We start from the raw sequence: 18,398 nt of genomic DNA on the forward strand, positions 1-18,398 counted from the left end.
GAGATATCTTTCGACCCATACGGCCTCAATGGCTGAGTAAAACAGCATCATTGTCTCCTCTGTAGCGGTAGTCAAATTGATTGTCTTTGAGAAGCTGCCACAGTGCGAGCAGTAGGCGAGAAAATCCTCCGAGTTCACATAGCACCCGCGTGCGCATGACGTTCTTTTCACAAGTGGTGTTGCTTGATAAGGAGGGATTTCCAACGCGGTAGAAACTGCACAGCGTAGGAAAATTCGCGAGGAAGTGCTGAAACTGTAATACATGCCGTGGACAGTGCTGGTGTCGAAGGAGTCTCCACAAACCAACCGATGGCCAAGAAGGGCTCAAATATTGGCGTTGCTTCGATCAACATCACAAGTTTTGCACATTCAATAGCTTCTGCACAAGTTTCTCTCGCGAAAGACAATTTTCTTTCGAAAGTTTCGATTCCACGAGGAAGCTGGCGCGAATGAGCGAAGTCGTTATGCAGTGCGTAAGTGTGCAAACAATTGTGCGAGTGCAATTGCGCGTAAGTGTCACAAGAAAGGCTCACTTTTTGTCAGCAAATCATTGGAGAGAAGTAAGTCATTCGGGATGACGGTTGACTGGGAGCGTGCCATGCGAGGGAAGTTCATTTTGAAGAGTGCAAGTCGCCTGGTGTCATACAGTAATTGGCACTCGTGCGACTGCGGTACACGGAGAGTCTCCCCCCACACAGCTACTTGGCTCCTTTCCCCTATACAGGCGCGCTATCGCAGCCACGTGACTGTCGACGCAGCTGTAGAGAGAACTCGGGGAGGTGAGTAATCGGGGTGCAACCGGGCTGCATGGCAACGCGGGCTGTGGCTGTTCCCGTTCAATAGGACACGAAACCCGGATTCCATGGTGAATGTGAAACATGGCAGCGGGGGAAAGCGTCAAGTACTTCACTGGTTTCAGCACGGATATCAACTGGCGCTCGACGAAGCTCGTCAGCAGCTTGCAGCGCATTCGCTCGTGCAGTCTGTGCGGTGTCGTTCCGAATGAAACTCAAGTGTTGCCATGTTCTCACGGTTTTTGTGCGTCGTGCTACCAGATGATCCGCCAAAGGAATCTGTGCTGCCCCATAGAAGGGCTTGCGTTCACCGAAAGTCAGGTAAATGTTATGGAATTCCCGGAAGAACATCTACTCACTCGTCAGGTTCATTGTTGGAATGCGGATAACGGCTGCCAGTTCGTCGGTTCCTTACTAGAAGTCAACGCTCATTTTCATCGGGAGTGCTCTTTTCATCACGTGATATGCACGAGGTGTAATAGCTGCGTCTTGAGGCGTAACATTCTCGACCATTACGAGCAAGGTTGTAGGAAAGAGAATGACGGAGTGAATGTAATGGCGAACGATATCTTACGAAGCAGCAAAGCCACGGAAGCCATTTTGACGCGGCTGGCACACATCCAAGCTTCTCTTCAAGATAACATCAACAAGCTCTCTGGGGAAGCGCTAACTGGAATACGTGACGTGAAATCATCCGTTGCGATACAAGCCCGGAAGCTGAACGAGATCAAAGAGAAACAGGCCCAGCTCCATCAGTCGTGTTCGGTCAGTTTAAAAAACTTGGACTCCTCCGTACACAGCATGCCGGCGGTAATTCGTCATCGTGATTGGGTCAGGAAGCTGGCGTCTGCGGTCTTCAATATCTCAAGTTCCAAAATATGTTGGGTCGTTACCGATATTGAGAAGCATAGGAGCGATGCACGACAGAGTCCCGTCCAAGTGGTCAGCGATAAGTTCCTCTTAGCAAACTACACGGCCCGGCTCTGCCTCAAGTTCATTCGGGACGGAGGCAACGTTGACATGCACCTCTTCTTCAATATCTGTCGGGGTCCGGATGATGATAGTTTGGAGTGGCCCTTTATTCTGCCTTTGCGGATCTCTCTGATTCATCCGAAGGACCGCCAGAAAACGAAGGCGAGAGGGATCGATCCTCCTACGAGCTCTTACCCTCACTGTTATTATCGTCCCGTTGAGGATAATAACACGGGTGAAGGTGGCATCGTGTGTAACGGTGATAATCTCGATGACTTTATCGTCAGCAACTCCCTCCTGTTATCCGCTGAACTACGCGCAGGTGGCATTCTTTGACGTAGCTCAAGCATCATGGTGTGTGCAAGATGGGTGCAAATCTGCATCTCAATAAAGTTTTATTTCAAATGGGGAATATAGGTCCGTCCCCCTCAAGTGCTCTCGAGAACCACTCAGAGCCTTCCATCTCGCCAACGACGCACGGCATGTGAAAAAGTGTCACAAAATTGTTACAGTCCCTTTTTTTAGAGCTTTTCACATGCGGAGTTCGTTCTGAGTTGCCGACGAACGGGCTCGCTTAATTGATCTGACGCCTGGACCAGAAGAAAACACTTCGTAACCGCACTGTAACCTTTCCCTTGATCCTTAGCAGGGGACGATTTACGGGTCTGTATCGAAAGCTTTTGAAAAACACGTGGATCTGTGATGAATACCTTGAGTGAATTGCAACCATACCCCTTCCACTGTGCCAGGAATAATAAGGAATCGTCTCGAAGGAAATCCGCAATCGATAAGTTCAAAAAAAGTTATGTAATCCGCTGTACGGACGTTGACCTGTCTGGGCTGGGTTTCCATGCCCTAAAATTTGGGTGGACTAACGCTGTTCGGCAAATTTGTTACACCGCCTTTAGTCATCACGTGATAGTTGTTGGAACACACTGTTAATTTCCACGACGCGAGCTCGAGGGAATATTTTGCTTTTCGAAGCTGATGTGGTTCTTGTGATAACTCGCAACGTCTAACATCAACATCACATCAACATTGTTGTTTTTGCGACCCTCTGTCCACACAGGCATCCTCCCCCCCCCCCCCGGAAACGTAAACAGTCCAACGTACGCCACTCAAGGCTTAATTAGGCTTAATCACGTCAGACAATATGTCCTCCTGTACGGTATGTACGATAAATCAGTTAGCTTTCCTTCGATTTGTACCTTTCTAGCAACAGAAACTTATACCTGCGCCTACCACGGTACCACCTAGCATTCCTACATACACCTTCGCAGAGTAAACAGACAGTCGGTAAGAAAAACAAAGCACGCAACGACAACGGCGCAAAACTTGTTAGCAGTTAAATCTTAAATGTACAAACTACGTTTACCACGAAGCCAGAACACTATAGTGGGCTCTGGTCTGGGGCGGACTTTCGTCACTTACCTGTCATCCAAGGCACCACGAAGTTTTATAGCCAGCTGGCAATTATGCCACCCTCTTCTGAGTCTTCTTGAATAACAGCAATATGATAAATATCTATTTTATTGGCAAAGGAAGCAGCAGATCTTCAAAAACTGACAGAAATGCACAGCATTCGTAAACAGGATTGAAATTTCACGTATAGAATCCTCGAGGCACCTTCTTTTCACGGACTAAATAAGGTAAACGCTGTTTTCCGAGTGGCACTTTAATACCCATTATTTTACTCTCATCGGACCGCGGTGTATGGAGGGTCTCCGCACGGCTACTTGGCTCGTTTCCCCTAGCACAGAGGGAGCCGACGCAGCTGTATATAGAGAACTCACGGAAGTGAGTAATCTCTAGCTGAGCCTGAGATATGTTCCGACCGACTGGCCTCAATGGCTTGCCAAAGCAGCATCATTGTACCCTCTGCTCTAGTAGTCAAATTGATCGTCTTTAATAAGCTGACACAATGCGAGTAGCACGTGCGATAATAATATCTCGCTGACAGACTTAACTCCGTGAAAATCGCCGAGATTCACATGGCACCTGTCTGCGCTTCACGTTCTTTTCAAAGGTGTTGCTTGATAAGGAGGGATTTTCAACGCGGTAGAAAGTGGACAGCAGAGGATAATTCGCAAACAACTGCTGCAACTACTATGTTTGCAGTGGACAGTGCTGATGTTGAACGACTCTACGCAAGCCAACGGATGGCCAAGAACGGCTCCAATATTGGTGTTGCTACGATCAACACCACAAGCTTTGCCCATTCCGTAGCTTCTGCACAAGTTGGTCTTGCGAAAGACAATTCTCTTTCGATAGCTTCGATTCCACGCGGAAACTGGCACGAATGAGCAAAGTCGTTATGCAATGCATACGTGGGCAAACAATTGCGCAAGTCCAATTATGCGAAAGTGTCACAAAAAGGCGTACACCTCCCTTTTTCAGCAAATCGTTGGGGAGAACTCTGTCATTCGGGATTATGGTTGGCTGGGAGCGTGCTATGCGGTGAAGTTCATTTTGAATAGTGCAGGTCGCCTGGTACCCCAGTGATACAGCTATGCCAGTGTGTTTGAGCAATTCCGGAGAACCGGGTCAGTGCACAGGTGAAGACAATCCAAGCGTCCAGTCATCAGTGAAGACTTCGAAATTAACGTCATCGTGTACGTCCGAGCTAACCCCGAAGCGAACGTCCGCCGGATAGCAAGAGGCTCTGGAAGTGCTGTCTGACCAGTCTGGAACGTAATAAGGAAGCACGCGCGGTTACCTTTCGTTGCTTCTCTCGAAGCCTCTTTCACGAGGACAACCGTTTTATGTTTTATTTCACCCTCTTTCTTTTCGTCCCCTACAATGCCCTTCGTCGCTTACAATGCTCCCCCACCCCCACCCCCCATGGGAGCACATCCCTCTGTGGATGGTAAGGAAGGATGTTGACGATGGACGCTATTTCCTCTGTGGCTCAGTGTCCCGTGTAGACAACTGTCTTCAAAACGCCGTGAGTGTTAACTACACCCCTGATGGCGATGGGCCCATGAATGGCTTCCAGGCAGCCCGTAACGGACGAGTATGAGGTCTCCGACAGTTAGCTGCGGCATATTGGAAACACGACGTTTGTCAAATCCCTTCGTTATTGTGTGTCTGTACTCAGCTCTTTCCGCGGCTGCCAAGAGCTCCTCTTTGAGAGTCACCCGGCCGGCTATTCCGCGTTGTTGATCCGCGTGGAGCATCGGCACCACCCCGTACGCTGCAAAGTGGAAACTGCCGCCCAAAGACTGCGAAAAACGGCTAGAACTTAGCAATTGGGCTCTTATTAAAGCTCTGGACCGACGAAGCAAAGTTCTGCCGGGACGGTCCCGTGAACTTGCATAACGCACAGTACTGGTCGAACCAGAACCCTCATTGGCTGAGACACCACAGTCATCAGGTTCACTAAACGCATGGTGTGGGATACTGAACTACAGAATTGTTCGGCTGTACCTTTTTTTTAGGGGAACCGTACTAGCACGCACACTGCAATGGAAATTTTAAACTGTGTTGTCGACGACTTCGCCAGCAACCTGCCGCTAAGAATCATTCGTGAAACATGGTACCGCACATGGTCAACACGGGGCACGGCCACACATTTCATCAAGTGTTGGACACCGGTGGACCAGAATTTTCCAGGTCAGTGGATGGGACGTGGAGGTCCTGTCTCCTGGTCACCGAGGTTGGCCGAATCTCTTCTCCTGGCTTCCGAGGTCGCACGGATCTTACGACACTTCAATTTTTTCGTTGGGGCCACATCAAGGCGGCGACTAAGCCAGTGGATGTCGTGGACCTAAAGAGAAGAATTAACCGCCGCATGTAATGGCGCCAGCCCTGACGTGACCAAGATAAGCTTTCAAGGCAGATGTGCGTCGCGGCGCAAGGATCGCACATCGAACGGTCGGCTGCTTCGTCGCGTGATCAGACAGTCATGACACAAATGTCGTCATCACACGTGACCTTCTTACGTAAAGGATGCTTTTACTCCCGGTGCTCTTTCGGATCACTTTCATCTCAGTTTCCGTACAGTCACCGCCAATTTGTCTGCCTGGGCCTGGTAATTCCACACATCTACTTGTTTCGACACCGTTCTCTTGCATGAGTTGACTGCAGTTGCATTCGGCTCAAAATCTGCTATTCCAGTTTTCTGTATAAGTTTTCTGTATAAAAGTGTGAATTAATGGATTTTAGTTAATTAGTAACCTGGTAGTTGCACCATATCTTGCAAAAAGTTCTGGCCGTAGAACCCACCTGCAAAAGAACTCCATCAGCGTAGCTTCTACTTTTTATAAACAACACGGGACAAGAGAAGACAGAACTAAAAGTTGAATCATTCAATTCTAGGCATATTTAATCCTGTTTCTCTCAGTTGTCTCGCGACGTAAACACCCAATTATTATTGGCCCCCAAAATATGCGCTGGTTTACCGGCATTTTCAAATACTTGTTCTCGAGTTGTTCGCACTTGGCAAAATGCACCGCTTTTTCTGTGGCTTTCGCACAGGTTTTGTAGCTTTCCTCGGCGCCATACCCCTCGACACACCATGGGGAACCCGCTGAGAAACTACCTACTGGTGGGCTCGTAGCCGCTTGGGCCCAAAATAGCGCTGCGCAAAATTGGCTGCAACTGTTCGCACTTGGCCCTATGAATCTGAAGGGAAAGGGAAGAAGAAAGGGGAGGAGTGCAACACACCGGAACAGTCCCATGAGAATCTCGTAGGTGGGTCACAGATTGGTTTTTGTTGGATGATCGAAGCTTCGCAGATATCCCTTATCCGCTAGTGTCTATGTTTTGAGGACCTTCGTCTGGCCGAGCAGAGAGCACCCACAATTCCGACGGTGAAGCACGAGGTTGCTCCCATTGCCTGATTTTCCTGCAGCCACCTGGAAACCCCTCTGTGAAAGCGATAGCACTATGTTCATCATCGGCCAACAATCTACCCGGTTATTTTTTTTTTTTCGTCCAAAAAATGCTGAAGGCTGTTTCCGCGGCCACAGACCCTCACTACCTAAGCCGAGGAGCGAGGGTGCGGCGCTCAGAGGAGGAAAGGCAGGACGCCCCGTAACTACGGTGTCGTAGGACAATGCGTTCTTCCTTATTTAATTCACTACAGACCTTGTCGATTACTCTCAAACCACCAGTCTCGGTGCACTCCTTAGCCTCGTTCCCAGCGACGACAGAACAGGGGTGGACTGCGAAAATCGCTCTTCCCATTGGGATGAATACTGGTGGCCGCCGTCTTCAATATAACTAGTCATCCGATAAACATGTGAGTAGCATATCAACGTTCAAAAAGATAAACGAAAAAGAAGACTTGCTTCCGCGTGCGATATGCACATTACTTCACGTGAGGACCCAAGCAGCACAACGTACCGAAAGTCGAGTGCAATAGGGGTGGACGGTATGTGTCTTATCAATGTTCTTTAGTTGCAAGAGCGTGTTCAAGGCCTTCCACCTACCCGTCCACCCCTATTGCACTCGACTTTCAGTACATTGTGCTGCTTGGGGAGTGCTGGCCGACGCGATATCTTTTCTACACCGGTTCCCGAGCGGGAGAAAATCAACGGGCACGAGGTGAACACGAACGGACACGAAAGTGAACGAAAAAAAAAAAAAACACACGGGAAAATGAAGGAACTCGGCAAACGGCAGTCCCATACGTGCACGTGTAGCTAGCACGGGGTGGCAGCACTAATGGCGGCGCCCATTCCTTGAATCGCGTTGCTGTGTATACCGTAAGCAACTTTTGCCAACTGAATCGGGCCAACGGAGCGCAAACTCAGCGGGAACGGAACGGTATCGAAGCTTGCAACCGCATGGAGCAGAATGTCCACGTTGAGGTTGTCATGGTGAAGCGTCGTCCTAGCGTTTACCACCGCTTGTTGCACGCGATGTAGCAATGCTTATTGTAGTAAACTGCTGTATGTATTGTTTAGTAACATAAATGATATTTTAGCGGTTTTTGAAAAAGTACGGTGCTAATAACATCTAGAAATCAGGTGTTTACAAGAAATTTTGAGATACGAAGATGTTGGCTTATGAGTGTTTCTAGCAATGCTCACTAAAGAAATATCAGACTGCATTTTTCTTACCGTTACCTCCTCACACATTTCCGATTTGGCATGTGCCACAAATAACATTTTGATGTTTCATTTAGTCACCTTCGTCTTGCACACACCTTGCCACCTCCTGCCAAAGGTTATATTTTAAGTTGATGTCCTTATATACTGAACAAGTTTAACGTTCCAAAGGGGTGGCCTCTTTGAAACCTGCGATATCCACGTCGAAGTCCGCGCGTGTCTTTCTAGGAGGCAGGGCGAAGAAAGCAAAGTCCGAAAAAAAAAAAGAAAGAAAAGAAGCGGTCACAGGCATGATTACAGGTGACTTTGTCACGTGCTTGTGGCATTTCCTGTGAAGCGTGTTTTCATTGGCGCACACGGTTCCGTCGGGTGGTGTCACTTCCTCTCCTCAGACTAAATATCTATCCTTGGCAGAAACCGGCTCTTCGGTCGGTCGCCTATTGTTCGCTTAGTAGGTCACCGTTCCTTTCAAGTTCTGCTGCCATTCAGTTGGCAAAAGTGCTCCATGCGGTTGCCGCCTAACTCTCTGAAACGTCCGCATGGTCGCAGGTCGCAGCCTCAAGGTCGCGCCCTCATTGGCTCTTAGGAAGTGACGTTTTGTCGTTTTTCCAGAGGGGATTCCGGTATGTACTCTCATCCTTCGTCGTCTGCTCTTGTCATGTATATTCCGTCGAATAACAGTCAAACTACGGCACTCTTACGCGTAGAGTTTTCGATACCGTGCTCAGTCGTCCACGAGGAATGAATTGACAGTATATACTTTCAAAATCTGCTGAAACAGATAAGGCAGTGGACCCCCACGGTCGGTTGTAGTGCAGGAAACTGTAGAACCAGACGTGAGCCTTAAAGCATGGGTCACTTTGCCCAAAGTGTGTTCTGCCACTTGTTAGTGGTATGTCATACAGCAGGCAACTTGGAAAGATTAATTCGCGTGGCTATGATAGAACAATACTTTGCCACGTAAAATAGTACACTGTTACCACGAACCTTCATGAATGGCTTTTTTTTTTTTGGCGCTTAATTTTCGTTTCATTCATTTCTCAAGTCATTTTTCTTTTCTGGAAGCCACGTGATCGAGACGAAAGTTTTTCTTCGGGTACTTTCCGTGCATGCGCAGTCAATCGATGGACACACTTCTAGTTCTTTTGTGTCTGTAAGAACAAAGCAGGCTATTCTTTTATCCCCATGCATCCTTGCGAACCCAACATTCCCCTAGGCTAAGTGGAAGGCGTATGTCTGTAACCTAGTTCGACAGCCTCAAGGACCAGTCGATTATCGAGAACGGCCCGACGACACAGCTGTATGCTGTGCGGGCGGTGGAGAGCGTGGTATACAGCCGCTCCGTTCAGTTCACCTCTTGTGTCCCGACCAATCGGCAGCGCCCTTCTAGTCTGCGCTCTGTACCTGCTAGCAGTTATAAATATGCCACCTGGGACTAGCTCTATCCATGTGCAGGACTCCGGAAAAGTTAAATTCGCTTGCGCTTTCATTACTAATGTACCATACTGTATTATTGAAGCTACTTGAGCGAAGCTTTCGTTGCACAATGTATGAGCACAATATATTATTTCGAACCGTCGATATATGGAGGAATTCTGGAAAGTGTTCCAGCGGAGTATACAGCCTGGTCTTTCCTTTTGTTTTTCGGCGCGTGATGCCGTAAGCCGTATTCTTGAAGCTTCATTAAGTTATAGACGACCTACGCCCCTACGTCATTGATTACGGAACGCGCAAAGCATGCTGGTGGGCATTATCAGCTTTATCAGCGGACGCATTTTTCCCGCCTTCTTGCCCACCAGAGCAAAATATAATCTCTCTTCTCGTGACGTCACAGAGGCGTTATTAGTTTCGCCTCACAGTTTCTAGTCATATCTGATAAGACTACCTGAGTGTATCCGAAAATGATGTCTACTATAGCAGTATGTACCTGATGCATTCTTTTCCAAGTAACAAAGCGTAAAGTGAGAAAATTGCACTTGTGCGAACGAACGTCTTTGGCATTATTTGTCGCGAATAAAGCGAAATGAACGATATTTACAATTTGTTCGCAGTCAAATACGAAAATTACATACCCGCAAGCTATCCGAACGTCTGCTAAAAACACGCAGTTTGATGCCGACACGGCGGCACAGCCAAATGACAGCAGCACCTAGAGCGTACGTGCTCCCCCAGCCGCCCCTAGGGATCTGGAGAAACCTAACCGAATCTGTGATATAAGCCAGCTACGTCAGTTAACCCCCGGAGCAGCTTCATTGCTGCCCAAAAACACATTAGCGCGGGGCTCTATATATAGTTGACGCAACGTTTCACAACGCATCTAGTTATTTTGCTCAATCGCCGGTTGATACCCAACGTTTTTTCGCGTTCTGTTTACGCAAACACCAAATACGGAGAAAAAGCTACTATAAAGGAACTCTAAGAAACGTTAAGAGCGATATCACTTACCAAGTGTTGTACGAAGTACACTTATTAGCGGCCGAAAAGGAAGTCTTTGTAATCCTCGCTTTTCACGAACTTTGTTGTCAGGAAGGAACTTTCTCCCTGTTCTTCTCGAAACGGTACCGAGTTTTAGAAATCCTTGGCGTGTTTCGACGCCCTTTAATCATTTCCGGAAAGTGGGAATTTCTTTTCTCAGTGGGTGGAATTGGAAGCTCTGTCGATATAGCCGCGTTTAATGCCGTTCGACGTCCACCTTTTCTTTGTTTCTTGTTTAAGCTACATTTCGCGCGAACAATTTCTCTCGTTTGCAGGTCTGTTGTCCGCCGCTAATAAAAAAAAAAAAAAAAAAGAAGACACGGAGGAATTTGATTTTGATCCATTTTCAGACTTGTTCCTTTGATTCTCGCCATCGTATCTCTGATCTTTCTTTGAGTGACATATACCCCTGTTATAGGGACAAATTCAGCGAGTGACACTTACACTTACACTTACTGACACTCGGCAGAGAGCGCACCAACGATTTAGTGAGTTCCTCAAACTCACTTCGCTTCTCTTCAGCGAACCGAGGGTGTAGCCTCGACGGCAGGCTTTGTGGTACAGGTAAAAATATTGAGAAAAAGCGAGGGGCCCCGACACCACAATATTTTTAAACGAATATTTTCAACAGCGTGTTTATTTAATTTTAGTATATACAGTGCGACATTGTGCCGAAGAAACGTGTCATTACTGCCATTACGTGCGCATCTTTGAGGTTAATTTGTTCGATGTTGTGTTGGAACAAAATTCCAGGAAGTGTTTCTAAATCAAAGAACTTCATTATGAGGAAGGTATTGTGGCGCAAAACCTGAAAATTTTGCCGCCACCACCGTAATTGCCATCATCGCTTAAGTGACACTGATTTAAGCCGTGTAGCGAGCACGTAATGAAAGCGATTTTTGCTTGGTCGGAGTGCGCTTCACCAAACTGACACTAAATTAGCCCGTGCGACAGGGGTAATACTCTTGGTTCGGTGCCTGTTTCTTTACAAAAAATAATGTAGCAACCAATTTTAACCTGACTGACCCCCGAAGAATCTCGGATCTCTAGACTAGACGTGACAAAAAGAAGAGTTTACCAGCGGCGAATCATCCACTCCTTAGTTGTGACTCAACCCAGTGAGCACCTCTAGTAAGAACAAAGGTACTAAGTGGAGTAAACTTAAACTTAAGGTGTGTCAGCCTATTTGCCTAACTCCAAAGTTACGGCTGGGAAGCTCCATTGCTCCTGGTTCGGTCATTATTTGGCCATAAAGGCGTTTCTTCTATCCCCAATTCTCCGCGAGAAGTGTCAAAGCTGGTTTACGGCGGCAAAGGGACAGAGCGCTGACCCCCACTTATCGGCGAATCAGAACGAGCTCCCCCTGTAACGTCGTCGGTGACGTATTACAATACCTTCTCCTATTCGTTATATCCGGAGTGTCGAGTTAAGGACGAACGCACGGAGCCATGTTTATGTGATTTTTTTTTCTGGGAAACAAATTGCACACATCAAAATTTAAAGGAGGACTCAAATCCCGCTTCATTGGTCAAGCAGTCTGTCAGAAGCCACAAATGTCTGCCGTGCCATCAGCGTCCCCAATGAAAATTTGTCCTCTAAAGGATCATCTGCGCTCTAAGGGAAAAAAGGAGTAAAACGGGGAGCAGTTGCAGCTTCTACTCCCCAAGTCTGCCCCAATTACGCCCCATTTTGATCCCCTAACCCGACATTTAGTCCCGACATTTACTCCCCAGGACTGCAAATTGTCACTGAACTTCGCGAATGGCCTCCTGAATGCAACAATCTACGTAAATATGTGCCCTTGGTCAATTTGAACGGCATAAGGTTGTATAACCCAGCCAACGTAGCAATTTTCCACACACAGAGTAAGAAACAGTTAGCGCATCCTTCTTCGCAAATTGTGCCCTATCTATGGCGCAAGATTTTATATCACTCGATATATCACGGTTGACGGTTTGCTTCAGAGTATTTTCAATCATGCACACGAATTACGTACTTGGGACTCTTAGAACAGCGCGTGAAATGCAGTCTCCACTCTGTGACATTCATTTACTTCCACGCATTTACTCCCGAAAGGTTACAGTTTGACAAACAATCCACTGCACACACTGTCATTCTCCAGGAATTCCTGGAGATTCACCGTAACTTCGAGAACCACCATGCAATTTACACTGATGGGACCAAAGTAAGCAATGGTGTGGCGGCCGTTGCCCTTGAAGGTGATTCTATTATGACGGCACGCGCCTGAACACGAACGCCACAGTTTTCACCGCAGAGCTTTACGCGATTCTCCTGGCTCTGCGGCACATTCAACAAAACGACCTTCAAAATTCAGTAATTTATTCGGATTCGCTAAGCTCTGTGCGTGCGCAGAATCACCTCGTCAAGCGAGTACGAGCGCTTGCGACTGAACTTTGTTCCCGAGGCTTTTCAATCTGTCTCTGCTGGGTCCCCAGCCACACTGGGATCCCGGGGAATGAACGAGCCGACCGTGAGGCTCGGCGAGCGTTGGCACAAGAGGAGTCAGCTCTAGGACTACCCTACCAAGACATCCTGCCAGTGTTAAAGGGAGCTGTCTACACACAGTGGCAGCAGGAGTGGGACATGGAAGAAAATAACAAGCTACACCTCACACAGCCACATGTTTCGCCCCCGCATCGGACTGAACACATCAACAGATCCTTTGAAGTTCTTTACGCGAGACTGAGGATTGGGCACACATGGCTGACGCATCACCACCTACTCAGAGGTCAGGATCCGCCAGCTTGTGCGCACTGCGGTGACAGCTTGACTGTCTTGCACGTACTAGCATCCTGCCCTCATTTCGAACACCAACGCCAACAGCATTTCGCCGCATTCTACAGATACCATGTCCCACTCCACCCAGCCCTTCTACTGGGTGGCACTCCTCTTGTGACGTTTAATAATGTCATCCAATTTTTGACCATGACCACTTTCAGTACATTGTGCTGCTTGGGCAAGTATGAGCGATCAGGTGATCCAGGATGAGATATTTACATGAGGAGTTCGGTGATATTGGATAAAAGCGGAGCAATACTTAACATCTACATCTGACTAACTAACCCACAGTTAGTTAGGTTAGGTTAGTTAGTCAGATGTAGATGTTAAGTATTGCTCCGCTTTTATCCAATATCACCGAACTCCTCATGTAAATATCTCATCCTAGATCACCTGATCGCTCACACTTGCCCAAGCAGCACAATGTACTGAAAGTTGAGTGCAACAGGGTGGTGCATAGGTGGAAGGCCTTGAACAGACTCTTGAAACTAAAGAACATTGATAAGACACATACCGTCCACCCCTATTGCACTCGACTTTCAGTACATTTTGCTGCTTGGGTGTAGATAGCTTTAACTGCCATACTCACTTGTTATCGTCATCCTCCTATTTCTCTTATCCTGGTCCATCTCATCGCTCATACCTGTAGATAGCTCTTAACTACCACACATTCTCTCTCTCACCATCATCATCTCTCACATACTCACCGTAGTTTTGGCGCTCTATGGCCTTTGTTGCCTTTGTGCCATTAAACCCATAATCCTCTCCCTCTTACTCCCGAAAGGGACTATTTTTTGTGGCAATGCATTTAGTCCCCAAAAGGAGTAAAAGTAGTCTTTTTTTTCTTAGAGTGTGTGGTGTGCGTCACGAACGCTCTCTCAAGGCGTTTCGGGAGAGTGTGCAGATCCTCTCGCGCTCTACCAACCCCGAGGCAAAGGAGGTGGAACAGGCCTTCCTTTCTCTTCCATTCAGGCGTAGGGCCAAGTCTTTCCTTTTAGATTTACTCATGTTGCGCTGCTCGCAGATTCACTTAGGACGCGTCCCGTTCATACACAACGCGTGTCGATATGTTGATTTACGTGCCCTGTGGCGACGGGGACGCTGGGGGGGGGGGGGGGGAAGAGCCACCGATTGATTTCATTAAACTGAGAGGAACAAGAATGGTCCCTTCGATTTGGCCGATGTGGTGCACGCGCGTGTGCCGCCGACTGAGACGGTTCAGCACTGTCACCACGGCCACTGTCATGGCTTGCTTTATGTTTTTGTGTGTTGTGCTTCATTCGATTTACTGGTAATTGGAATAGGTGTTTGATACTTATAAGCACCGTGTGGGCGACGTATGCATTCTACTTGCTTGCTTGCTTGCGCGAAAGAAAGGGAAGATCGTAATCGTGTTCCCGGCTATCGCGGGGAGATTGTGGAAGATACTACGGACACGAGTTCTGCCTGTTTTCCCTACTTGGTCCTTCGTATGTGTATATCTTTATTTTAAAAATATTCCCAGCCGCTACAAAGCTTGCGTCATTTGCCGGCGCACTGAAGACCAGCGTACTTAACGGATGCTCCGCGCAGGCGAGGATTTCAGTTATCAGGTCGGTTAGGTCTCAAAATTGAGCCGCACTATCTGATATCGTTATCGCGACCCTACAATTTCACTGGACCGCTGCCTCGCACACATGTCGCGCAGAATTAGTGCAGCACCATTGCAAATCGAATGTAGAGAACGAAAATTCACAAAACGAAGGAGAGTGCAGAAGGCGCGCGCGGCCCTCTCAAAAACGAATACGAAGATGCTGCACCGCCTGAACCCTAGACTAGTTCCGGGAGCGCAGCCAAATCGAAGAAACCTATGATTTACGTTCACTTTGACATAGAGATGCAACCTTGCCGACGTTAATTTATTATTCGCCTTCACATTACGTATTAGAGGTACATACCGGTGGTGCTAAGTTCTTTCAGTAACCAATTAGCGATCGATCTCGCTTCATTTTAAATTGCAAACGAAAAAAAAAAAAAATTCCGCTACAAAAGCTATCGGCGAGCTCTTTCACCAGCAAATTTCAGTACAACGAAAAATGTGGAACACAGCGGGAAAAAAGCTAGACAAAACAGATTTTTCCTTCCTATTTATTTCGTTTTCTTGCCATTCAGGCAGATATTCCTGGTGATCCTCCTCAATCTCAAGTATTCATTAGTTGAGCCCCGCTGAATGTAATGAAAAATGATGCAATTCTCTGCTATCCCGCGCAATCTATTCAATTTTTCTGCGTGCATCGGTATGCTTTACAACGCTCTGCGAAACTCATAGCACCATGTGATAGTGAGCGGAGCAATATGAACAGCGGGGCCGGTTTTTACGAGTCGTCGTACGAGCAGCTGCAAAGTTACAGTATGCGCGTTGGTGGTACATTTCGATTGTCTAGTTAAATTGTAAATTAGTTCGATTAATTAGACGACGTCAAGTTGCCGGTGGTGAGTAAATCAAAGAGTGATATTAAACGGTAGGAGCAACTTATTTATTTGCACATGGTAACGAGACTTTCGTGCACGAGACTGCACTTCTTCAGGTTACAAAAATATGAACATGGTACAGGAACATATTTTTGTAACCTGAAGAAGTGCAGTCTCGTGCACGAAAGTCTCGTTACCATGTGTAAATAAATAAGTACGGTAGGAGCATCACTCTTCGATTAATTAGTTAAAAATTAAATTAGTCAAATTGTTTCTCAATGGGCGCGCAGTATCTTGTGTAGTGCGAATAGTAACGCACGAAAATGTCCCGGTAATTTCACACACACACACACGCACGCACGCACACGCGCACACACGCACGCACACGCACACACACACACACACACACACACACACACACACACACACACACACGCACGCACGCTTTGCCTTAGGTGCTTTAGAGCGATAACTGTAAAGTGGAGGTATAAAGGGGGAGCATCTGGAGTCTGCGGAAGAGTGTTCGGGGCACGGTGGTCTGAAACATCCAGTACGCGTCCGCCCGCGCCTCACAGAGGGCGCCACAGTCTAACGTTGTCACGTCTCAGGTGGACCGACACCTATCGCTTTGGTGAGATTCGCAAGGATGTAACATCGCCAATAATCCTGGCGGTTGCCGTGGTACAGGGAGCATCCCCATGAAGACTACCGAGGAATGCTCGCATGGTTTCTGTGGTGGGTAGTTAACTTGAACTACCCAAATCCCTGTCAAGCAAGAGGGATAGCACACTCATCCCTCTCCTGTGCCATTATCATCTCTCTCCTCCCTCCCCTCTTCTTCATCCCTTGGTGCACCGGGCCGCCACTCGCAGAGCAGGCTGGGCGCGTCTACATCACCCCTATACCCCGGCGAAGGATTCGCATTCATGTTTTCTTTTTCTTTTTAGTATGACGCGAAATGGACGTTGGTGAAGCATTTTCGTCGAGGTTGCCCGCATGAAGGGCGCAAAAAAGGCACATTTCCGGCAGGAAGAAGCCGTAGTAGTAGGACGACGGTAGAGAGAAAGTAGATCAATAATTCCCTCGGGGGGGGGGGGGGGGGTGCAACTTTCCCGCTTGTCCGGTTGGACGCGCAAAGTACGCGCAAAGACGCCGGCCTTGTCGGGGTGAAATAATTTTATCGGCTATTGGTCGTCGAACGTTTCGGGTGTGCCTTATAAGCCTGCTTCGTCATCGTTGACAATTTTCTATGGTTGTTTGATGGCACAGGTGCTGTCTCCTCTGTGTTCCACCTCACTCTAAAAAGAGAACTTCGCCGCATAGCACACTCTTAGCCAATCACCATCCCGAATAACGTCGTTCTGCCCCCTGATTGGCTAAAAACTGGAAACGTACGCCTTTTTTGAACTTTTATGCAGTTCAAAAAAGAAAAAAGAAAAAGGCGTACGCCACGCGCTTTCCACAAATTGGGAGTGATCATTCTGTGCAATGGCTGGTCTTCACCCGCGCTATGTGGTCAAGTTGCGTCTTTAGAGCGCTGTGAAGAGATCATAATGTTTAACGCACAGTTTGTGAATTCTTCACTTTTAAATCAGATGCGAATTTAAATTTGATGCGATATATTTAGCGGGGGTAGACAGACGGAAAATCGACCATCAAACTGTTCTCCTAACACAACGTTTTTGAAAAAAAGAAAAAAACTACGTGGCGGAAGATCGTGTAAATGCCCTTAATGGACAGCTTTAGAATAGAGTACCCATGCGCCTTGGGGCCCAAAAAGTACCCGTGGCTTGGGGTCCCATGCGCCGTCCTCGTCTGGGATCAAACGCGCGATCTTGAGCACAGCGAGCCAACACGTTACCGAATAGTTTTTTTTCCTGTTAGTCTGTACAGCAATGTGATCTCGTCTCGCCTTGAAAACGACGGTTATGGCGGAGCTACATAGCTTTATGCGACCAGCAGCTGCAACGTAGCAACAGTAGCTTTCTGCTATCGGATGCATCCCATAGCTTGAATTTTGAATTAGCGGCATCAGTATAGCGTGGGAGGCCCGAAATGCGTTGTTTACTTTCTCAGTGCGCACGCCGTAGCTATATACGACCTGCGCATTGGGAGGCCTACTCTAAATACGGAGCTTCACTGCATAGCACGCACCTAGCCAACCAATCCCGAATGACAACGTTCTCTCCCTTGATACGATGAAAACGGGGGGCGTATGCCATTTTTGCGACAATTATGAATTGCATAATGCCACAAAAATGGCGTACGCCCCCCGTTTTCAGCAAATCACTGGGACGATGTGAATCCGTATTCCTGGATATAACGATAATGTAAAAGCCATGAGCCTGGGCACACAGGGGGACGACACGAACACAAGACTCAAAACGTGTGTGACGATTGAAGAGTCGTGTATTCGTGTTGTCCCTCTATGTGCTAAGACTCAGGCTTTTACATTATGGAGTTGATCCACCAGCTAGCCTCTATCGAGCTACGCCATTTTTTTTCGTACACTCTTAAAAATGAACTTCACCGCATAGCACACTCCTAGCGAATCATCTCGTTATCTGACCTTATTAGTTGAAAATGGGAGGCATACGCCATTTTTGTGACAATTGTGAACAGCGTAAGTGTCACAAAAAAGGCGTACGCCTCCCGTTTTCAACAAATCGGGGCAGATAACGATATCATTCGAGATTATTGTTGGCTAGGAACGTGCTATGCGGTGAAGTTCATTTTTAAGAGTGTATTCCTGAGCACGGGCTCTTCATTCATATGGGACAGAGCCTCTCCTACACTGTTAAAACAGAACTTCACCACATCGCACGCTCCTAGCCAACTATCATTCTGTGTTTCG

The 18,398-nt window shown here is 47.5% G+C and overlaps 2 protein-coding genes across 3 annotated transcripts in view; both read left to right on the forward strand.

Annotated features, from left to right (window-relative positions):
- The window catches only part of LOC135389131 (sodium channel protein type 4 subunit alpha A-like), a 50,553-nt gene that overhangs the window by 30,003 nt on the left and 2,152 nt on the right, over positions 1-18,398 (forward strand). The window lies entirely within an intron of this gene.
- On the forward strand, positions 763-2,178 carry LOC135389132 (TNF receptor-associated factor 2-like). Its single transcript, XM_064619141.1, has one exon. It carries the CDS (start codon positions 879-881, stop codon positions 2,100-2,102), a length of 1,224 nt encoding a protein of 407 aa, XP_064475211.1. The 5' UTR covers positions 763-878; the 3' UTR covers positions 2,103-2,178.

The sequence above is a fragment of the Ornithodoros turicata genome, chromosome 3, assembly GCF_037126465.1.
Source record: "Ornithodoros turicata isolate Travis chromosome 3, ASM3712646v1, whole genome shotgun sequence".
In the NCBI taxonomy this organism is placed as follows: Eukaryota; Metazoa; Arthropoda; class Arachnida; order Ixodida; family Argasidae; genus Ornithodoros; species Ornithodoros turicata.

Coding starts and splice junctions, on each gene's coding strand:
- LOC135389132 (XM_064619141.1), top strand. CDS start 879: ATGGCAGCGGGGGAAAGCGTCAAGTACTTCACTGGTTTCAGCACGGAT.